Below are 22,310 nucleotides of genomic sequence, written 5' to 3'. Positions count from 1 at the left end.
GGCTGTGCAGAGGAGGATGCCGAGGGTGGAAGACCTCAGGTCTGACCCTGAAAACAGCTGCTTGCCAAAACTTGCTTCAGCTGCCTGCCAAGTGCATCCCAGAAGCTGTTACCTGTGTATCCATGAGCTTTCCCAAGGACGACGCTGGAAGAGGGAGAGGGCTCCCACGACAGCCCACGCTGTGCCCTAAAGGCCACTGTCAGCATTTTAAACCCTATTTGTTTTCCTACTGAGGGTGTAACAAGTGTGGTGTGCCTTCCCTATCCCCACTGAGGCTTTCCATGTGTAGAGAAGGAAGTTAAATCCCTGATGATCGAGTTTGGCAGAGAAACAGGGAGTGTTTAGCAGAGAGGGAAAACCTTTCCCATGGATGCGATACCAAGCAGTCTGTACTGGCCTCCTCCTCATTGGCAGCCACAGCTCCATTATCCCAGCATCAGCCCCTCCAGCACTGCAGGGCCTAATCCTGCCCCGAGCCCAGCAGCACATTCCTGCTGTCTCCTGTGTGCCAGCCCCAGCGTCTGTCCGTCTGTATGCTGGGGAAACCAGTTCAGGAACTGATGAGCCAAAGCCACTTGGCTGCTCTCATTCCAGCCAGCAAACCAGCTACACTTCCTGATCCTGCTCATCCTGGGGCTGGCACGGTGCAGGGACAGGGACGGGTGAGCACAGCAGCAGGGACAGGCCATTGGCACAACCCTCCGCTGCCAATGTGAGCTGCTATGCTGGTGTACAGATTGTTCCCAGCACTGTCCCTGTCCAGTGCCACCTGTGCTCAGTGCATTCCTGCTCTGCAGGTGACAGGGTGCCCTATTGTCACTGCAGAGCTGGGAACGGGCTCACCCACTGTGGGGACACCCTTGTGCCCTGCATGGGGGGACAGAGATGAAGTGTCAGCTCACAAGAGCCTGGCTCATATCCCTGGGCCCTGCTGTGGCACAATTGAGGACCACAGATCTGCGAGCTTGGGAGAGGATGGCAGCAGGGACCCACAGGTCACCCAGCATTTTTGTGGGCTGGAAAAGGCTGGACCCAGCTCTGCCATGAGTGGTGATTACAGAGGGTGGCTCTTGGCAGCCTGTGGCCCCAAAACCCATGGCAGGGCTGGGCTGCACAAGCAGGAACAGCTGGTAGGGACTGCATGGTGGGGTCACAGCCAGGTGTCCCCTCCATCTCCTCCAGCACCCCACAAAGGGATAGGGGCCACTGCACCTGATCATGCTTGGGGTCTGGGGTCCCTGGTTTGGGATTGGGAGCAGTGGCCTCCAGCTGAGAGCCCCAGCTCATTCAGATCTGCTCCCCACCTTGCCCTCATGCTCATCAAAAAATCTTCAGTGTCCATCCAGAAGCCACCCTAATGCCCAGAGAGCTGTACCAGATTGAGCTCACCTGCCACAACCAGGACCACCTTGGCCATTGAGGGAACTGGGAGAGTGTCCCATTCCAGCGCCTCGTTTGGGGTCTCCCAGCAACCTCTCAGGACTACTCTGGCCCTCCCAACCCCCAGGAATTGTTTTTGTCCTCCACCCCAAGGGGCTCCCAGTGCACCCCAGGTGCTGCAGCAGCCCCAGCCAGGAGCATGCCCACCCTTAACCCTTGTGCTCCTATCAGGGTGCAAAATCAACCTGCCACCAAAACAGGACTTTTCCCCCAAGCAGGAGGCAGGGCTGTGCCAGGAGCCGGGTGGGAAGGTGGAGCTGATGCTGACTGCCACAGCAGGTTTTGCATCCACCTTGATTAAAGGCCTCAGTGAGGGCCTGGCCTGTGCCCCACAGCACCCCAAGGCCGGGGGGCTGAGGTGTGTGATGGCTGACCCACCCTTACAGGTGGGGCTGGGGGGGCTCCCCATTCCTGGGATGGCAAACCCCACCTTAATCACTGGTTGCAGCCCGGTGTGGCCAGCTACACAAATTTGCTGGCACGTGGCCAGTCCCTGTGGTCAAGGGTGTCATCCCAAAGTGGCCCCCCTCGCTTCAGAGGGAAACCTTCCCCCCAAAAATGCATGGGAAACTCCTTTCCTGTCATTCTTTAGTAATTATTTGGCTGTGATTCTTCGGGGTATTTGATGCTGCCTCCTGCCCCCATGGCGAATTGCAAATTTAATTAAATACTGAAATGTATCTTTGAACAGCTGGGAAGGGGATGTGATGCCTGGCAGCAAGTGACAATGGGGTGAGTTGGCCTCTGGGTGACCCCTCTGGGTGACCCTGCTTTCCTTGGGCACTCTGAGCCAGGACTGGGTGTCCCCTGCCTTGGCCACCGAGGGCCTTGGAGGGGCATTGGTAACTTGGACAGGGTGATTCTCCCAGGGGTGCCCTATACCCCCAGCATGCCCTCACAGCCTCATCCCTGCCCCAGGGATGCCCATACTCCAGTTCCACCCCGGGTACCCCAGTGTCCCCCATAACCCACCCAGGGTTGCCCAGACCCCCCATTCCCCACCCTGGCCGTACCCCTGGGCCCGAGGGGGGGCACTCTCCCCTCTCCTGGGGCCGCCCCATTTCCCCGTCCCCCTGAGGGTGCCCTGTGCCCCCTGTGCCCCGCTCTGCCTCTCCAGGGATGCCCCATTCCCACTTTCCAGGGTACCTGCGCTGGGGCGGAGCCTCCGCACCCCAACCGTGCCCCACCCGTCCCTGGCTGCCCAATGGGCTGCGGCGGGGCGCGGCGCGGGGCGTGGCCTGGCTGCATATGCATGTATGCAGATGAGCAGGTGCGGGCAGAGCGCGGCGGCGGGACAGGACGGGACGGGGACTCGGACGGGAGCGGAGCGGGACGGGGAGCGGCGGCGGGGCCATGGCCACGGCGGGGCCGCGCTCCTTCAGCGCCGCCGAGGTGCGGGCGCGCTGCGCGCAGGGCGCCTGCCTGGTCTCCTGCCGCCGCCGCCTGTACGACCTGAGCGGCTTCGTGCGGCTGCACCCGGGCGGGGAGCAGCTGCTGCGCCGCCGAGCCGGCACCGACGTGAGCGCCGCGCTGGACGGGCCGCCGCACCGGCACTCGGAGAACGCCCGCCGCTGGCTGGAGCAGTACTACGTGGGGGACATAGAGCCCGGCGACGAGCAGGTACCGCCGCGGGGCCGAGCCGGGACACGGCTATAGGGGAGCCGGGGGGACATGCAGCCTCTGCGAGGTGCCTCTGGTGCTGGGTACAGGTGAACAAGGGCTGTGGGGTGCCCCAGGTCCCGAAACTGGCAAATGGAGAGGCTGTAGGGTGTCCCAGGTGCTGCTCCAGGATGTGCAGGGTCTGTACAGCGAATGTCCCGATCCAGGATGTGCAGGGTCTCTCTAAGGCAAAAATCTCCCAGGGCCGGCAAAACCAGCGTTTCTATAGGGCACTCCACGTCCCCGGGACTGGGATGTACAGAGATTATGGGGTGCCCTAGGTCCCGGATTGAGTTTTGATAGGTGCTCCAGGTCTGTGCTCTCTGGGATCTGGGCACTGCTGGGGTTATAGAGCATCTCAAGTCCAGAGTGCATGGAGTCTGAGATGTGCAGGGTCTGTAGGGCACCCTGGATCCAAACTCTGCAGGCTCTGAGTCATACAGGGTCTGTAGGGCACTCCAGGTCCAGGCTTCTCAGCGCCCAAGCTGTTCAGGACATACAGAGGCTGGATAGGCTTTGAGGTGTACAAGGTAGGAAGTTTCTGGGGTGCATGCAGCGCATAAGGTGTTTAGTGCACCGAGATCTCAGTCTGAGCTGTATGGGACTTGGTGTGTGTTGGGTGTGAGCAGGACAGGACCCATAGGATCAGGCTCTGTAGGATCTGGGGTCTACAGGGCATGAGGGGTGAAGGGGACAGAGGATGTTTGAGGCTCCTGGGGTCTGCATGGGTGGTGCCTGAGGTGTGCAGGGTGCCAAGGTGCCGTGTGCCTCCTGGCTCCCAGGAGTTCTCTGGCTCTGAGGTGCAGGGGACCCTGAGGGTGCCAAGTGCACAGAGCTGGGTACCTGCAGGGTCCCCCTCCACGGCCACCTCCCTCCCTGCCATGCTAGGAAGCCGGGCTGATGGGTGGATCTGGGGTGCCAATGTGGCATGGAGGTGTTGGGGAGTTTGGAGGGATGCAGGAGATGGAGCTCAGTGTCAGTTTTGGCACGAAGCGGGCACTGGGACAGGACACCCTTCCTGGCCCTGTCAGCACTCAACCGGGGACCACGGTGCTGGGCACAGGGGTGTCCAGTGGTGAGCAGGCACTGCTGAGAGAGGAGCCCAGCCACGTCCCTCCCTGCCGGGTGTGGGGCACGGGACACAGCTCTGTCCCCGCCGTGCCAGTCCCGCGCTGCCCAGGTGGAAGGGAAGTTCCGCAGCCTCCGGGTGGCCCTGGGCACTCCTGCGCAGTTTCCAGCCCTCACCAGCGGCCGTGGGCAGGATGCTGAGCAGCAGAGCCAGCCCAGCCCCCTTCTCCAGCTCGCAGTTCCTCTCTCGGCATCCCAGCGGGGTCGGTGACCGGCCGGTCCCTCTGGCTGCTTGTTTGCTCTCGCTGCTGTCCTGCCCAGGGCCAGCCCCGGCCCCAGCGCCACAGACGGGGCTTTGTTTCAGCCCCGGTGCAACGCCTGCCCTTTCCCCGCACGGTCCCGGCCGTGGCACCTCCTCTGTTGGGACACTCGCCGAGCCGCCGCCTCCTCGCAGGCGTGACGAGCCCAGCGGGCTGGGGTAGGAAGGTACCGGACAAACGGGTTCCCGTGCCGAGGGGAGCTGCCACCATCCCAATGCAAATACATGGCGTGATAACGCAGGCTGCAGGGAGATCTGACACTGCCTGGTGCCAGATAAACCATCCCAGCCTGGAACACGCAGGGCAGGGATTAGAGCTGCCTGCTGCATGTGAGGCTGCATCCAGCATGCGCTGAGGTGTGAGCTGCCCTGCCCTACTCCCCACCCCCCAAAAATCCTCTCTGGGGAGAGGTGGTGACCTTGGTGGTGCTTGGGTTCGTGCTTTGGGTGCTTTGGGGCAGGTGTAGCCCAAAGAGCTCTTTGGAGGAAGTGTTACATTACCCCAGTTTGATTCCAGATCTCCACAGCTTTGCCAGTGCCTCTCCTTGCCCGTTGGATGTGCCAGGGCTGCATCATCCCCATGCTGAGGGATTCAGAATGCTCTGGTCCCACAGGCATCCAGCATCCTCCCCTGCTTCCCACAGGAATTTCCAGGATTTTGTAAAGGGGGGAAAATGTGTTAATGCAGGAGAGATAAAGAAGACAAGATCCAGCCTTCATTCCACTGGATCTGGCCTCTCCATGCCCCTTCCTGTGGCTCTCTCCTTTGGCCACAGGTCACTTTTCTGCATCACCCAAATCCTTTTGGCTAAGGACAAATTAATCCCTAAATCTTTTATCTATGCAAGCAGGACATATAGGGGAGATCAAAGTAAATACCAATAATTACCTAAACTAGACAGTGGATTTTAACAGCCTCGCTAGAAGGGAGCTGGATCATCTAATTACCCTTCCAGTTTGAGCAATGAGGGACTTTCATCACAGCCTCTTTGGGGTGCGTGACGTGGCTGTGACTCACAGTAAATCTTCCATCCTTCTCAGGTTTACTATCCTTCTCTTCCTCTTGCCTGTATTGCTGCACCTTGTCTTGCACCTACCCTGGCTTTGCATCCCAGCCCGAGCACGTTGGGATGTGGGCGGGACACCTGGGGCACCTCTTTGGGGCTGATGTAACAAGAAGTCACTTTTTATATTGCTGCTATGATTAGCAGTTCAATTCACCTCCTTTTAATAGTCCTGCTGCACCCAGTGTTTATTGGGCCAGGACACAGCCAGAGAACACAGACCCCAGTGCTGCTGGGGTGGTGCTGTGGGATGGTGCCCCCACCTTGCTCGGTGCCCTCTGCACCTCCGGGGGTGTCCTCATGCTACAGTGCTGTACCTGCACTGCCCACAGAGCTTGTCCCATGTGGACACCAGCAAACAGCTTCTGAGGAGCTCAGTGAAGGTGCTGGAGGCTGTGGAGCAATGCAGGGTATGGTAGGACTCCTCTGGGGTTTGACTCACTGGGAAAACGGGTGGAAAATCCCCCTGGGTCCAGGCTTTTGGCAGAACAGCTGTCTGCAGGCAGCATTGCCCTGTCTAAGCCAGGGGGGGCTTTCCAGCTTCTCTGCCTGTGTCCCAAGAACACTGAACCCTGTGCTGGGCCACCCCTTCTGTCTGTAGCCCACATCACAGCTGGATTTTGTTCTTTTAATGCCCCAAGCCCTGATGCAGGGCAGCACTGGGCTGGCACAGCCCGTGCTCTCCAGCTGGTGCAGGACCAGTGCAGAGCGCCCTGTGTGACCCACGCAGGGCAGCCAGACGCTCTCAGGTGGATGCTGGGTCACCCAGTCACTGGATCGTGCCATGCCCTGGGTGTTTGGCCCTGTGTGTACCAGCAGCACTCACCAGGACTGCTGCTCACTCACAGCTGCGGTGCCTTGTGGGCGTTAACTTTCCCTTCCTTACATCAGGTCCCTTGTTCATCTTCCCTGGCAGGACCTGTTTGCCTGGGGACAGCTCAGGTGCATCCTCACCACCCACAGGTGACAGCAGAGCCCAGCTCAGCACAGCCCTTCGGCCTCCTCCCAGCCCACCTGCTTGGAGCAGAACGGGCAGAAGCCCCAGCAGTGGTTCAGGTGCCACGGGGCTGGATCTCAGCAGGGCCCCTGCGTGCCTGGGGCAGGCAGGAACAGGCCACCCTTTGGGGAGCCAGCTGGGACATGCCAGCGTGGTTTGTGTCCTGGTTGCGACACAGCTCCAGTCCTTTCAGTGCCAGCTCCAGGGTGAGCAAGAGGAGAGCCTTCCTCCTGCTCCCCAGCTGAGGAAGAGGAGGGGTAGGAGATGATTCAGGTGCTGACAGGGAGCTGCCATAGCCCACAGGGCAGTGGCATGTCACTGATGGTAACCAGCCCAGGTGCTGGTGGTGAGGTGGGATGTGAGCCCCCAGTCCATCTCCCTGACCTGGGAGGACCAGGAAGCCTCCAGGCATGACACGGTGCTCAGGCATCCATGGGCAGGGGAACTGGAGGTGTGTGAACATTTCGGAAAAGGGAGGAGAGGTGCCGGGCATTGCGTCACCCCAGCTTTCCTAAGCATCCTTCCTCCTGCTGCCTGGGCTGTGGTGCAAGCTGAAGGTGGAGAGCCCCAGCCCGTTTCTCAGGGCACGGATAAGCCATTTCACTCTCTTAAAGTCAAATTTTCTTCCAAAGCACCTGCAGGGCAGAGGCAAAACCATAAATCCACCATGCTTTGCTGGATTTTAAGACATCCCATCTGACCTAGGGTTTTGGAATGTCTGGCTGAAGGACAGAGTGTGCAGCATGGAAAATAGCAGTGGGAATCCTCACAGAGAGGTGTGGTGGTATATAGCATCATCTCATATTGGTGGTCTGCCTGCAGTAAAATTGATGCCAGTGGGATTCCAGCCTGGAAATACTGTTTGGAAATATCCCCTGTCCTCCCATGCCCCCTGCCCCAGGCAAGGAGTTGCCTCAGAGCTGGGTAATGCAGTTCCTGTACCGGCAGAATGAGGCTTTTAATCCGGCTAGCCCTAGAAATGGGGTGGGAGCACATCTTGCAAGGAGTGCCTGCCGTGGGTAAACAGTGCCTGAGCCCTGCCTCGGTGTCCCCAGTTAAGTCCTGACATCCTGGCAAGGTGACACCAGTTTTCCTGCATCCCAGGCCCTCCTGCAGCTGCCAGGGCAGTATTCCCCTCTATAGGGAGGCAGTGCATCCCTGTCAGAGCGGTGGGGAGAGCATCCACTGAGGAGCTGGGGGAAAATCCTCCCAGTCTGGAAGCGGGACAGCTGAAGCCGCATCGGGCAGGGCTGAGCTGCGGCCCCGCCGTGCCCTGCCCGGGTTAATGGGTAACCCGGGCCGGCAGAGCGGGACAAAGGCATGCTCGGCACGTCCTGCAGGGCAGCCGGCGCTGCTGCCGGGGGGCACGGCCGGCCCGGGGTGTGCACGGGCACGGCCCAGGCTCAGCGAGCCCCCACGGCCGGCGCCGGGGCTGGCGCGGCTGCAGCAGGGAGGCTGCGCTGGCAGCTGGCACCGTGTTTGCTTCCCAGCATCAGCCGAGGCAGGTTCCTCCTGTTCCTCAGCCTGCCCTGCCAGCGGGACTGCAGCTGGGTCTGCATCCTGCCACCACCGCATCCCCTGTGCCTCAGTGTGCCCTCCAGTGTACCCCCTCATATCCCACAGCCCATGGCAAGGGCAGCCAGCCCAAACCCCCCTCATATCCCACAGCCCATGGCCAAGGCAGCCAGCCCAAACCCCCCCCATATCCCACAGCCCATGGCAAGGGCAGCCAGCCCAAACCCCACCTCATATCCCATGGCAAGGGCAGCCAGCCCAGTGTCACCCTGTGAAGGACACTTTGCCTTTTTCCCTGGACAAGGTCACTCTTTCTGTGTGTTTTCCCTTGTGCCCACAGAAGGGTGGTGGCACCAGCTGTACCACGCTCCCCAGGCCTGCCAGCCCAGCTTTCTGAGGGACCAAAAAGCAAAGCTGGGCTTTTTTGGAGATCAGTGGGGTGGGAGGAGGGAGCAGTAACCCAGCAATGCCCCAGGCTTTACTGGCAGTGCCAAGGTGACCTCTGCCATGGCACTGCCCATTTGCAGTGGAAAATGCTGTCCCAGGGCCCAGAGTTTCTGCATTGCCACTCTGCCGTGCTGTCCTGTCCATGGGCAGGGCATTCCAAACACTGGGCTCAAGAGGAGGTTTCCAAAGAGCCCCGAGCCCACAATGCTCAGTCTGAAGGGCAGGGCAGCTCACTAGCAGCTGCTTCCCTCAGGAAACCTGCTCTGCAGGAACTCACTGACTTAAATTCACCAGATTTTTCCCCATATTTGTTTAGCAGGCAGGAGCTCGCTCTGGCCATACCCCTGAGTGCTACAACCATCACCATCCCAGCTGAATCCACCGCTGGTGCTTCACCACAGAGTTTCCCCTCTCTTTCCAGAGCCTCTCTGAGACAGTGGATGAGAAGGAGGTGTCTGCAGCGGCCCAGGCTCCAGAGCAGACAGATCTCTGCTACAGAACAGTGCCTGTGGAGAGGGTAAGAGCTCTGGAGTCTCTCCTACACTGTTTGCCAGAGTGCCCCTGGGAAACACCAGGTCTCCCCTTCCCTGCGTGAGGGCTGGGTTTCTGCTGGGCTGTCACATGGGAGGGATGGCGTGAGGGAGCCAAGCTGACCCAGCCACTTGTGCCCTTTCTCCTGCTGGGGATGGCATTGCTCATGCTTTATTGCACAGGCGTGGCCCCGCTGGGAGGCTCCCATTGCAGCAGCATGGGAGAGATGCCTTTCTCTGACAGCAGCTGTGCCCTTCCACAGGGAAGTGTTGCCAAGCCACACCTTGCTTGCTTTTATTTCTTGCTTGCTTAATTTATTTTATTACTTTATTTATTTTCTTTTTTTTTCCCCTTGCCTGAGCACTCGTAATGAGCAGGAAGGGATTCCCCAGGCTGGGCAGGGTGATCCCTGTGTGTGCAGGGTGCTTCCTGCCCTGCCAGCTGCTTCCCAAGCATGCCACAAGAGTGGGGACTTGTCCCCAAGGTGCCTTTGGCTGCCCCTGCCCTCCACAGCACCATCTGGTCACCACATCTTGCATGGTCCCAGCTGGTTGGTGAGCATGCTTTTATCTTGTAGAAAGTTGGAGTTTTTTTAGAGCAGGAGAACATCTTTCACCCCCCAAATTAATATTTTATCACTGAGCACCTTTAAAAGAGAATGTCCATTTCCAAGTGACCTTTTTGCTTTAACTTTCCCCCCAGTGGAGAATGGCTCTGCTCCCATCCCATGCACCAGCTGGGGTTGTTTCCCCTCCTGTGTGACTGTGTTCATCCCTGCCTGCAGCAGAGCCCCCAAAGTGCCCACAGCCACCCTGGATCCTTGCCCTGGGATGCCCTGAACGGAGCCATCCCCACCACTGGCAGCACAGCCCCAGGTGCCACATGGCTGTGCCAGTGCTGTGTGGCACAAGCAGCCCAAGGAGAGCTGCAGGCCCAGGGCTTGGCCAGGCAAGTGTGGTTTCGGTCCTGGCACAGGGGTGGGACCAAGAATCCACCTTATCTGGCCAGGCCAGCAGAAGATGTGTCCAGGGATGCTGAGCAGTGGCAGAGGTGGTGCTGCCTGTTGTGCCTCCCCATTTTCATGCCATGCCAACATGTGTACCCACACAGGTCCCTTTTTACTCCTGCACCTGAGTTCAGCCGTGCTCAGCAGCACTGCTGGAGTCTGTGTTCCCATCCTGTGTCCCTGCTCCCCATCCCTTCCCAGTTTGCTCCTCACTGGGCTGCCCAAACAGCTGTGGCCGCCCCATGTGTACTTTGCACAAGGAGAAACGTCCTTGACTGGGGCAGTGCCATGGGGATGGGATCCATGTGGCACCAGAGGTGTTCTGCTGGGCCATATCACTGCTCACTATCTAATCTTGGCAGCAAAGAGCCTCAGTTATCAGGGCCTGATGCTGAGCCAGGTCTGGGTACAGCCACCTTCACCTTGATCCCCTGGCAGGTACCTGGTGGCACGGGGGTGAGCTAAGCCCTGGGCTGATGTGTGTTTGGTGTGTTTGGCCCCTTGTCTGCCCCGTGCTGGTGCTTGTGGGGAGCTCAGGGCACCTTGGAACCAGAGACAGCTGCTCTTGGGGCATGGGAGGGGTTTGCAGCCCAGAATCCTGCAGCAGCAGCAGCATCTCAGCTTTGTGCCTGGTACTGGGATGGTTTGTGGGCTCCCCAGCACCACAACCCCTGTGTGCTCCCCCAGGACCTGGTGGACTGGCAGAAGCCCCTGCTGTGGCAGGTGGGCTACCTGGGGGAGAAGTACGACGAGTGGGTGCACCAGCCCGTGGATCGGCCCATCCGCCTCTTCCACTCGGATTTCCTGGAGTTCCTCTCCAAGACAGCATGGTGAGCTCTGCACTGTGCCCTGGCTGGTGCCTGCCCTGGGAGGGAGATGGCTCACCAGCCTGCCAGACACCCTCTGACAGCTCTTCCTGCCCCATAGGTACGTGGTGTTCATGGTGTGGACGCCCGTGGTGCTCTATCTCAGCTGGGTCAGCTACACCTCCCTTGCTCAGGGCAACACCAGGCTCTTCTCCTCCTTCACCACAGGTACGAGCAGCAGCAGCAGCAAAGCTTTTGGGCTTCCATTGCTGACCCCGCTGTGGGCCATGGGGCAGGAATGGGTGGGTGAACACCTGCATCCCTTCCTCACCCCTCATTCTGTACGTGCTCACCAAAGCCACATGCAAGAGCAGCAGCTCAGCACCTTTCTCTTGTGGCCACCAGCGTGTCCCCTGCATGAAGCCCCCTGTGCTTGCCCACCTCCATCCCCTTCCTCTCCCCACAGGGTTTGGTCCCCCAGGGATCAGCAGAGGCACAGAGCCCCCTGGGCTGCAGCCTGCTCCCTCCTGCCTCGCTCCCTCGGTGCCCACAGCGCTGCGGGTGCCGGGGCGGTTCCGATGCCGCCGCCGCCCACCCGGCCGGGCTGAATGCCGGGGAACAAACCCGGCTCTGAGCGCCGCCGGCTCCGCACAGAGCGCGGCTTGTTCGCCCCGAGCGCCTGCCCCTGAATCTCCCACTGTCTGCTCCCTGCTCCCCCGGCAACAACAACCGTGCCCAGGGCAAGCTGTCTTCTTTGTTGTCTTTTTTTTTTTTTCCTTTTTTTGCTGGGCTCCCTATTTTTTTTGCAAGGTGCCACCCAGTGCCAGCTGTGCCCGGCTGTGGGGTGGGGAGCGCCGGCTGCACAGGCACTCCCTGCTCCTTGTGGCATCCAGCACCTTGCTGCCAAGTTTTGTGGGGATTTTTTTTCCCTAAAAATAAGTGGGTTTTGGGGCAATCCAAATTTTGCTAGGAAGGACACAGGGCTGGCAGCCAGCCCTGAAAGAAGGAGGTGGCTGAAAAATGTTCTGCGGGGGAAAGTGCCCAACAAGTCTTTTCTTTTTCCCCCCAAAAAATAACCACCAACACCAACAGCACTGTTTTACTGTCACGAGTGCTGCCTGTGCAACTTAGGCCCCTCCTGCCTTGTTCTTGGTGGGTGAAGCAGCTGTGTAATGGTGACGCAGTCCCTAGAGTGCACATCCAAGCCCACGTTGGAATCTGGAATGCAGGGAGCTCCCCTCAGTATTCCTGAGGCAGCAAGAGGCTGGCTGATTCTGTAAATTAGTAGGAATCAATGGAAAATGTGGTTTAGAGCAGAGCTTGGGCAGTTAGCTCCCTAGAGGAGCTCAGGGCAGGAGGTGGATGAGTGGTGGGAGGGAAGGAGAGCTGAGCATCACCCTGATGCCAGTGGGAGGATGGTGATGGATAAAAGCACCTGCACCTGCCCTGCTGACCGCTGCATGTCTTGTTGTGTAGAGTACTCCATCCCCGTCCACAAATACTACTTCCCCTTCATCTTCCTCCTGGGAATGGTCCTGTGGTCCCTGCTAGAGTACCTCATCCACCGCTTTGTGTTCCACATGAAGCCACCCGCTAGCAATTACTATCTGATCACGTTGCATTTCCTGCTGCATGGGCAGCACCACAAGGTGAGTCGCAGCTCCCGCCCCCGCTGGCACCGCCTGGCCCGTGGGAATGGTGGCCTTTGCCCCGCCACAGCTGTCACTGTGTGCCCTTTGCCCACACAGGGCCTGTTGCTGCCTGCTCAGTGTGACTGGTGGCATCCCAAGCGAGGCACTTGCCCAATACCAGCAAGGGCTGTAAAACAGCTCTGGAGGAGCTGGAGTTAATTTTTCAAGATGTGTGGTTGGGCAAGAGGGAAAACCAAAAGAGCCATAGGCTCTCTCTAGCTTTGCTGGAGGAAATGTGGAGCTTGGCCACCTACCAGATCAAGCCACCCCCTGCCTGGGCACCTTGGCACGCATGGGGGGCTGCTCCCACCACCAGGTACAGCCTGGGGAGGGATTTTGCTGTTGGCTTCTCCCAGATGGGTTTCGCTGATGTTTGGCAGGGATGTGCAGAGGGAGGAAGGCTGAGCTGGGAGCTGCCTGTCCCACCATCCCTCTCTGCTTCCAGTCTCCCTTCGACAGCTCCCGCCTGGTGTTCCCTCCCGTGCCGGCCTCGCTGGTGATCGGCTTCTTCTACGGCGTGCTGCGGCTGCTGCTGCCCGAGGTGCTGGGGCTCTGCATCTTCGTCGGGGGCCTCTGCGGCTACGTCATCTACGACATGATGCACTATTACCTCCACTATGGCTCCCCCAAAAAGGGCACCTACCTGTACGGCCTCAAGGCTTACCACGTCAAGCACCACTTTGAACACCAAAAATCAGGTAGTGCCGCGCTCCCTGTGCACGCTGGCAGGGGAAGGGGATGTCGAAGATCCAGCCTAGCTGCATGGGTGAAGCTGATTGCTCCAAAATATTTGGGATTTGGAATGAGGAAAGCCAAGCACTGTGCTGTACAGTGAGGTGCTGTAGCCCGTGGAGAATATTTCCTGGCTCTCAGGGTGAGGATGGGGAGCCAGAGCAGGGGTGAAGACAGCACCTGTCCCACTGGTGGGCATCAGTGCTGCCTGGAATGCCAAACCCTCATGGTGCTGGATGTGGGTGCCTATCCCTGCCCAGGGCAGCATCTCTTCCTGCTGGGAGGTGTTGACAGGTGGAGGGTGAGGCCCTGGGCTTCTCCAGATCCGCCCCACACTTTCCCTAGCCCAGTGCTTGCTCAACCTGCCCTTTGCCCGGTTTCCTAGGAGAAAACGCCCCATCCAGATAAGCTATCATCCATGGGGCTTGTTGGCATGGCCCAGCCAGCTCCTGCTCTGCTCTTCCTCTTCGTCTTCACTTTGCCTTCCTCCCTCCCCAAAACATGGGCACTCCTCCCTCACCAGTTAACACAGAGCCCTTGCAACACCTCGATGGTGGTGCCGTGGGCTGAACTCTCTCCTCCCTGCCCACAGGTTTTGGCATCAGCACACGCTTCTGGGATTATCCTTTCCGGACACTCATCCCTGAGGAGACCTTCAAGAAAGAGGACTGACAGCCCCAGCCCAGAGCTCAGCTGCTGGCTCTGTGCCCCTGCACTGGTGTCCCTGCCCTGTCCCCTGCCTGGGGGCTGTGCCACAGCAGTGACTCCAAGTGGAGCATCCCTGTGGAGTGCTGTGGTCCAGCTGTGGCACTGGCAGGGGGACGGGGGGCTGAGGATGGTGAGGAAAGGGGAGGAAGAGGCTGTGGGGTTCCCTGGTGCACCCCTGCCCTACCTCGCTGCCCTCCCGCTCCAGGCTATGGATGCACGGGCAGATCTGCTGCCTGGAAGATGAAGTGCCTGATGCCACCCTCCCTCCCCTGCCCTGGCACCTTGCCAGAGCTCTGTCTCTCTGTCTCTCCTGGGCTGCCCTCTCCCCAGGGCACCCAGCACGCTGCAGTTGCCTCTATTGCCTAACTCATGCCGAGGGGATTCCCTGCCCTAGGTCCTTCTCCCAGCCCATCTCAGCACAGGGTTTTCTTGGCCTGCAGCCCTTTTGGGGCAGGTCCCACAGCTCTGGATTGTGCCTTTTTCTAACCCTATCTCTCTGCCAGATTTATCAAGTTCATGGTTTTCACAGACATTGGCTACTTGAAACTCAAACTCCGATGAAAAGAATTACTATGAGATGCCTTTTTTGCTGATCCTGTGATTTTATTTTTTATTATTTTTTTCCCTAATGTTTACTGCAGATATTTAAAGGTTTGAAATAAATTTATATGTAAAACTGTAGACACTACAATTGTAAATAAACTGTATATTTTGAAAAATAAAACTTTCTAAAAAGGGTCTGGGAAATGTATCCCCCAGGGCTGCTCACAATTTTGTTCTGCCACCCTTCGTGTGTCCCTTTCCAGGTGCTGATGGCCTTGGAGCCACCATTCCTGGCTCCCCTCAGTGAGGTAGGAGATTTGCAGGGGATATTCTCAGCAGAACTGTGTGACGTTGGGGCTCTGGGTAAGCAGAAGCTGCCACTCACTTCTCTGAAGTTGGGCAATAGCGTCACGTGAATCCCAGAGCTTCCCAAAATTAGCTCGGCCCTCTGACGAAGCCATCTGCAAAACTTCCTGCAGTCCCAGCAGAGGTCAAGCCCTGCTTCCAGCCCTGGTGCCCACAGCCCAGCTCCTTTGGTGCTCCTGGGGCTCGGGGATGGCGAGAGGAGCAGGGTCTGGAGGGTCTCACTGCACATGTAGGAGGTTCAACAGGGCACGGAGCCCTTGCTGTGGGTGTTCCAGTGCCCTGGGCAAACCTTCCCACAGCTGCCAGCTCAGCAGAACAGGTTGTGATGCTCAAAATAGCAGAAGCATCAACAGAGGCATGAATAACTTCCCCATCCCCTTTTTCCCACTGCACTTCCTGTGGGCAATTCCTTCTTCCACCAGGCAAAACCCATCACAAGGGCGTTCAGCCCTCGGGAATACCCCGGGCAGCTTTCTGGGAAGCGGGAGCTGTGCTGGCGTGGGAAGGTGCCTTGCACAATGTCCCTTCCGCTGTGACACCCTTTAAAGCCGCGCTCGGCCCGCCGTGCCCCTCCAGCCTGCGAGGTCAGGAGGCACGGGCAGGTCACCGACCTTCCCTTCTCCTGGCGAGCAGAGGAGATCCTGCCTTGGGGCCTGCTGGAGAGAGCCTGAAGAGCACGGGAGAGCGGCTGCCGCTGGATTCTGGGTGCGTTTCCATCTCCTTTCCAGCCAGGAGAACCTGGCACCCCTCTCTTAGCGTTGGCTGGGTCAGAGGGGCTGCTGCTAATTTCATTTCAACAGGAGTGGTTTTCTGTCCTTGCTACCTGCATGTGGGCTGGAGAGCAGGCACCTTCCTTGAGGGGATGCTGAGCGTACAGAAAGAGCTTGATTTAAAATCTTAGGTGGGCAGAACAGAGCTATGGGGAGAAAATGGGGAGAAGCTGGGGCTGTGAAGATGTACAAACCTTTATTAGATGGGTGACCACAGAGAGAGACATTGGGTAGAAATGAAAACAGATCTTTACAGCCAAAGATATGGGTTCTGTGGGCAGGAACCCAGGGTGATGCAGGGCTGGAGCCAGGAATGCTGCCCAGGGGATGCTCCTTGGGTCACTGGTGTCCCTGCTCCTCTGGGTGGAAGCTCTCTGGGATTTAGTTCAGACATTTAATTAATTAATTAATTAATTAAATGTGATGGTGTTCACAGGGGTTCTTGGATTGGGGAAGAGACGAGGATCTGACCCCATGTTTCAGAAGGCTTGATTTATTATATTATAATATATATTACATTAAACTATACTAAAAGAATAGAAGAAAAGGTTTCATCAGAAGGCTAGCTAAGAATAGAATCAGAAAGAATGGTAACAAAGGCTTGTGTCTCGGACAGAGTCCGAGCCAGCTGTGATTGGCCATTAATTAAAAACAACACTATGAGACCAATCACAGATGCACCTGTTGCATTCCACAGCAGCAGATAATCACCATTTACATTTTGTTCCTGAGGCCTCTCAGCTTCTCAGGAGGAAAAATCCTAAGGAAAGGATTTTCCATAAAAGATGTCTGCGACAATTACATTTAATTAATTGTACATTAAATTAATGTACCTAAATAAAGCCAAAACATCTCTTGCTACTGCAGAGAAAGATGTGCCACTGCTGCTGTTACTGATGTCTCTGTGTGTGCCTGCTCCAGCCTGCACAGGCTCTGCAGTGGGAGGCAAAGCAGGGAAAGCAAAGCAGCAGGAGATGAGGGGCTGTGGGAGGATGTGTGCCATGTCAGGGTGTTGTTCCCTAGGGTGGAAGGTGAGGAAGAGCAGCATCTCTGAGCAGCACCTGAGGCTTCCCTGCACCAGCCACTGCCATCCCCCGTGGCCGAGCCCTTTGCTGCAAGCATGGACATCGTGGAGAGGGTGTTCTCTGTGGCCCAGGCCATCCATGCCCAGTTCGAGCAGGTGAAGTGCTGCAAGCACCAGTGCCAGCGCCTCGTGGAGCGCATCCAGATCCTGCTGGAGCCCGTGAGGATCCTCAGGGCTCAGCCACGACAGCACATCTCCCACCACGAAGAGGAACTGATGAAAAAGCTGCTCCAGGCACTGGAGGAAGCCCAGAAACTGGTGATGAAATACAGCCAGACCAGCTGGATCCAGAAGTTCCTGCGAGCCCGAAGCACTGGCGAGGAGTTTGTCTGGGTGAACGAAAGCCTGGAGGACATTGCCCAGGGGCTCTCCCTCCTGCTGCAGGCAGAGCAGAAACAGGCTTTCCTGGAAGCCTTCCAGTCAAAGACGTGTCGCAGGCAGGATGCTGAGGACCTGAGGGATGACAGAGCTTTCTTGGACCAGGTGATTGCAAGTGAGTGCATTTAGCAAACCCTCCTAACCTGTGACTGGTGGTTGCCCCTCTCTCCAGCTGTTACCAAGCTCTGACCTGATGGCCATGAAGAGCCCAAGGGACATTTAAACCATGAAAGAAACAAACCACACAATCATGCTTGTTCATCCAGCGGCCCAACCTCTGCTTGTTTCTCTCCCTAGGTACTGAGGAGCCCAAAGATGCTCTTGAGGAGATCTACATCGACAGGGAGTGTATGGAGAGCAAAATGGACTGGATGAAAAGCGAGCTGAACAAAGTCATTCGTGAGATGGAGCGTAAGTCGGTGTCACACCACCTCACCCTGTGCACTGTGTCCTTTCCCCCCAAGCCCTGCCTAACGTGTCCCTTGTTCCCTTCTGGCACATGGTGGGAGCAGGCTTGAAGAAGGTGAACGTTGGCAAAAGAGAAGATATCACTGAGATCAAGCGGGACCAGCTCACCTTCCACAGGCACCTGCAGGACACAGAGAGCTACGACCTCTACGAGGGCGAGTACCTCAAGTACCCTGTTGCCATCAAAACCTTCAAGAGGCCGCTGACCACTGACCCAGTGTGAGTTGTCCTGGCTGGGAACGAGTGTGGCCCCAGGAGGGTGGCACAGTCTGTGCCATGCCTTGTTCCAGGGACCTCACCACGCTGTCCATCTCCACAGCAAGGTGAGAGACATCTTTGAGAAGGAGATTCAGACCCTGAAGAAGTTTGAGTCTCCAAACATCCTTCGCATGTACGGGATCTGCATTGAGGAGAACGGTAGGGGTGTCACACTCATGTCACCCTTTTCCTCCCTGCCATGCCCAGTGCTGGCTGGTGGCACGTGCCTTGCTGTGGTCCCCTCCCAGGAGGTGGCACAAGGCAGGATGGTTTTGCCTTGCAGATGGGAGCCCCTGCTTCTCCATCGTCATGGAGTACTGCAAGCACGGGACGCTGCGGGACGTGCTGAACAAGCAGCAGAACCTTTCCTGGGACATCCGCATTCGGATGGCCCTGGGGGCTGCCAGAGGCCTTTACAGGTGAGCACCCGTGTAACCAGTGAGTAACTTCACCTGATCACCCAAAAGCTGAGGGCAGCTCCCTGGTACCTCAGAGTAAGCTGTGGTTTCCTGTTAGACACTGATTCCCAGTGACACCACCTTGGGACCCTGGCATGGGAGGCTGCTGTAGGGGTAGGTGGTGGATTTGGATGCAGCAGCTCCCATCTACCCTGGGCACTGTCCCCCACCTCTGGCTTCAAGCCTGCAAAGGCCTGGAAGGGGGAAATCCCCTTTCCCAGATCCCCAGGGCAGATTTGGAAGTGCCCTGCAGCATGGCAGCTCTCCTTACAGGTCCTGCCCATCCACAAGGTTTGTACTGTGCCCACAGCAGCTCAGGGTTGATCCAGCAAGACAGGCAGAGAGCTGCTGTCTTCTCTGCATGTCAGTCCTTCCCTCCACAGCAGGAGAGAGCACCAAGGTGGGGATGGGTCAGTCCTTCATCATCATCATCATCATGACGTGCTGTCCTTTGTCCCTTCCATCTGCAGGTTGCACCAGACAGGGGAGAAGTCCCGACTCCACGGCTGCATCTGCAGCAGCAAGTTCCTGGTGGCTGGGGATTACTGTGTGAAGGTAAGCACCACGCCTGGAGATGCTTTTGGGAGTTTTAAATGGTTTTGTGGATGTCTCCCTGCACCAACACTGAAGGGAATTGTGATGGTCCAGGATAAAATGGGGTAGTGGCATCTCCCCAATGACTTTAGGCACTTAAACCTCCCTATCATGGTCTTACCATCAGCAAAGTGAGTGTTCCTAAAGCATCCAGCCCGGGTTCCTAAAGCCCTCACCTCTGGTTTTGCTTGCAGGAAGAGACCCGTGCGGGGCAGCACACACAGCTGCTCACCAGCCTTTGCTGCCCAGGGCATCTCTCTCTGTTTTCTCCATCTTGGGGCAGTCTAGCTGCACCACAGGTTTCTACTTCTCCTTTTCTCTCTCTCATCCTCTCAATCAGCTGTCAGGATTTGAGCTGTGTGAAACAGAATCATCCATCAAGAGGAAAGCCAAGAAGGACTGGAAACAAGTCTCTATGCTGGCCTACATCGCTCCAGAGAACCTAAAAGACATCAACTACCCTTACAAGAGTCCCTGTGAAATATACAGGTGTGTCTGTCCCTCCCAGGAGATGCCTGTGAGCAGGCAGCTGTCTGGCAGAGAGGCTGCTGAGCTATGGAAGGAGGCCAGGTTTAATCAGACACACCAGCAGATGCTTCCAGTTGGCATAGCCCAGCAGCCCTCTCCACCAGAAGGGAGGAATACATGGTGGAATGAATACTGAGACTCTTGCTTGTCTCCTTCCAGCTTTGGGATCGTTCTGGCAGAGATTGCAACCTCCAAAATCCCATTTGAAGGTGAGACAGGAAGGAGTATCTGGTTCCCTGCATGAAAGCCTCACGACACAGTGTGGTTCCTGGGTCACTGGGTGCCCCCTGCTCCTTCCCTGAGCATCCCTGCCAGGTGCCAGGGGCAGTGCCAGGTGTGCCTGACAGGAAACTCCTTCTCCTGAAACTCCAATATAGTAAAGTATTGTAGTAAAGCAACCTGCCTAAACCACAAACATGCAAATAATTTTTGTTTCTATTGGATGGTCATGGGCAGTTAAGCATAAACACATCTTGCTCTAGTGAAGCCCAACAGTGGCACGCCAAATGCAGTGGGATTCATTGCAGATGGAGTTTGGGTCACCTCCCTGCTGGCTTCTCCCTGGCACAGGCTGCAGGCAGGCTCTTGGCAGGGCTGTGTGCTGGGTTCCCTCCCCAGCACCCTCCTGTGGCAGCAGAGCTCCATCCTGACGCTCCTGTCGGCATTTCTTGTCTAGGCTGCACTCCTGGGGAGATCGTGGAGAAAATCTGCAATCACCAGTACTGGGATCCTCTTGGGGAAGATTGTCCTGAAGATCTGAGGAAAATCATTGAGCAGTGCCAGGCCTGTGACCCTTCCCAGCGCCCTTCTGCCGAGGGTGAGTGTCCCATACACCTGCTGCACAGGCCTTTGCATCCCTCATCAGCTGCTTCAGCAGGCTGTTTGCCCCTCATTTCCCAAAGAATTTGCTTGGCTTTGTGATTTGGGATCGTGCCTTGACCTTCCTTTTAATGCCAACAAGTCCCCCAGTTCCAGACCTCACACATTGACATTATTTACCCATGCCACGACAATAATCTCCAGGCTGTTTGTGCATGTGGTGTCACATAAAAGGAGCTTTTTCTATCAGACAAGCAGGGGCAGGAAGAGAGGTCTGGGAGTTAATCCCTACTCAGGTCCTGCAGATCCCATAAGCTGGAGGAGCAGCCACAACACTGCAGGAACATTTCCTGCCTTGGGCTTTAGCTGTAAATTTCAGTCTTAGGCATTGCTCAATTGCAGGGAAGTTTTCACTGTCTCTGAAGCTGGTTTGTGTCTGATCAGACAAGTAACTGGTCTCCAGCAGGAGATACAACAGCAACATCAGGAAATTACAGAGGAATATTTCTGGTGTGTTTGAAGTCACAGAGCTCATATCCTTCCCTTGGTTCATCTGTCTAAGGGGAGAAAACTTCCTTCAGTTTCATCCACTCCATCCTACAGGACCAGATCCATACAAGAGATGTGGGAAATGTGCCCAAGAAACCACTGAGTGTCCCATCTGTGTGCTTCCATTTCCCACAAGCACTTCCCTGGCACAGGGAATAGCCCTGGCTGAAGAGAAAATACCAAAATATCATTAGGGATGTTGACAAAGTCACATGGAGGAAACAGGATGGCTTTATTACCCTAATATGACCCTAATCCAACACCTACCACTGTGTGGTGCTGGGCTGGGAGGACAGTTTATTGCAGCTGTTCACAAGGGTGTTTCCACAGACACAGCTACTTGTCCTTGGGCTGGGCTGTCTGCTCAGGCTGTCCCTGCTCGCCCTTTGTGCTGGCCCCAGCAGAGGCTGACTCCATGTCCTGATCCTCATCAGTGAGGGAAAGCCATCTTCTCATCTGTTAAAAAAACCCAAACAAGCCCACCACAAATGTTAGTTAATGCCATGCTTGTGTTTTGCAGAGATTGTGGACTCGCTGGCCGACCTGGAGAAAAGCAGAAACCAAGGAAGTTAACTGTGGGAAAGGGGCTGGGTGACCAGGGCAGCAAGCCCAGGGTGCCACTGGCCCCTCTTCCCCCTGACAGAGACTGATGGCTCCTGTTTGTGTGTGTGTGTGACACAGACACGGGGCTCCTGTTTGTGTGTGACACAGACACGGGGCTCCTGTTTGTGTGTGTGTGTGACACAAACACAAGGAGCCATGCCTGGGGAGAGAGATGACTTGAAGAGAAGCTGCCAAGAAGCCAAGGGGGAGCAGAGGGATGGAACAACCGAGGGATGGAACAACCGAGGGATGGATCTCAGCTTCTTTTACGAGGAAAGACTGAGGGAATTGAGCCTGTTCAGCCTGGAGAAGAGACGACTGAGAGGGGACCCCATCAGCACTGTCCCTGTTTGGAGAGAGGCTTCAGAGGATGGACCGGGCTCTGCTGGGTGGAGCCCAGCCACAGGACAAGAGCCAAGGGGCAGAAAATGATACATGAGAAATTCCACTCGGATATGAGGAATAATTTCTTTACTGTTGGGTGATCATACACTGGAACATTGCCCAGAGCAGGTGCGGAGTTTCCCTCACTGGCAATACTCCAGAAACATCTGGCTGCAATGCTGTGAAACTGCTCTGGGGCAATCCTGCTTGAGCAGGAAGCTGGGAGCACAGGACTCACCGTGCTCCCTTCAACCTGACCCATCCCGCCATTCTCCCCGCCCCTGCCCACGGAGGCGCGGGGGCCCGGCTACCCTGGACTCCTCCCGGTTCCCCCCAAATCCTTTCCGGTTCCGCTCGGCTCACCTCGGGGTTCTCGCTGGTTTTCCCCGTTGTCCTCAGTTCCCCCCGGTTCTCCCCGGTTCTGCCGAACTCACCTCGGGCCCACCCCGGGCCCGCCCCGCCGCCGTGGCGAGGCCCCGCCCACCTCCCCCGGTTTGAATGAACTCGTGTTCCCGCTCTTTTCGC

The 22,310-nt window shown here is 57.1% G+C and overlaps 2 protein-coding genes across 2 annotated transcripts; both read left to right on the top strand.

Moving 5' to 3' along the window:
- The first annotated feature begins 2,734 nt into the window (after positions 1 to 2,734).
- FA2H (fatty acid 2-hydroxylase) lies at positions 2,735 to 14,664 on the top strand. The gene is made up of 7 exons (XM_064723231.1): positions 2,735 to 3,060; positions 8,931 to 9,026; positions 10,734 to 10,876; positions 10,974 to 11,080; positions 12,329 to 12,501; positions 12,989 to 13,241; positions 13,868 to 14,664. Exons 1-7 carry the CDS (start codon positions 2,794 to 2,796, stop codon positions 13,945 to 13,947), a joined length of 1,119 nt encoding a protein of 372 aa, XP_064579301.1. The 5' UTR covers positions 2,735 to 2,793; the 3' UTR covers positions 13,948 to 14,664.
- Positions 14,665 to 15,471: 807 nt separating this feature from the next.
- On the top strand, positions 15,472 to 21,416 carry MLKL (mixed lineage kinase domain like pseudokinase). Its single transcript, XM_064723321.1, has 11 exons — positions 15,472 to 15,597; positions 16,686 to 17,239; positions 17,422 to 17,535; positions 17,637 to 17,811; positions 17,912 to 18,009; positions 18,134 to 18,269; positions 18,779 to 18,863; positions 19,243 to 19,391; positions 19,590 to 19,639; positions 20,107 to 20,247; positions 21,319 to 21,416. Exons 2-11 carry the CDS (start codon positions 16,783 to 16,785, stop codon positions 21,369 to 21,371), a joined length of 1,458 nt encoding a protein of 485 aa, XP_064579391.1. The 5' UTR covers positions 15,472 to 15,597; positions 16,686 to 16,782; the 3' UTR covers positions 21,372 to 21,416.
- The last annotated feature ends 894 nt before the right edge of the window (positions 21,417 to 22,310 follow it).

This window comes from Zonotrichia leucophrys, chromosome 11 (genome assembly GCF_028769735.1).
Source record: "Zonotrichia leucophrys gambelii isolate GWCS_2022_RI chromosome 11, RI_Zleu_2.0, whole genome shotgun sequence".
Lineage (NCBI taxonomy): Eukaryota > Metazoa > Chordata > Aves > Passeriformes > Passerellidae > Zonotrichia > Zonotrichia leucophrys.
The sequence above is the reverse complement of the archived record's forward strand: the minus strand, read 5'-3'. Positions and strand labels throughout refer to the sequence as shown.

Excerpts from the sequence above, each read along its gene's own strand:
- FA2H (XM_064723231.1), top strand. The coding sequence starts at position 2,794 with ATGGCCACGGCGGGGCCGCGCTCCTTCAGCGCCGCCGAGGTGCGGGCG. Across the intron at positions 9,027-10,733 it reads GAACAGTGCCTGTGGAGAGG|GACCTGGTGGACTGGCAGAA; the intron begins GTAAGAGCTCTG and ends GTGCTCCCCCAG. Across the intron at positions 11,081-12,328 it reads CTTCTCCTCCTTCACCACAG|AGTACTCCATCCCCGTCCAC; the intron begins GTACGAGCAGCA and ends CTTGTTGTGTAG.
- MLKL (XM_064723321.1), top strand. The coding sequence starts at position 16,783 with ATGGACATCGTGGAGAGGGTGTTCTCTGTGGCCCAGGCCATCCATGCC. Across the intron at positions 18,010-18,133 it reads GATCTGCATTGAGGAGAACG|ATGGGAGCCCCTGCTTCTCC; the intron begins GTAGGGGTGTCA and ends TTTGCCTTGCAG. Across the intron at positions 20,248-21,318 it reads CCAGCGCCCTTCTGCCGAGG|AGATTGTGGACTCGCTGGCC; the intron begins GTGAGTGTCCCA and ends TGTGTTTTGCAG.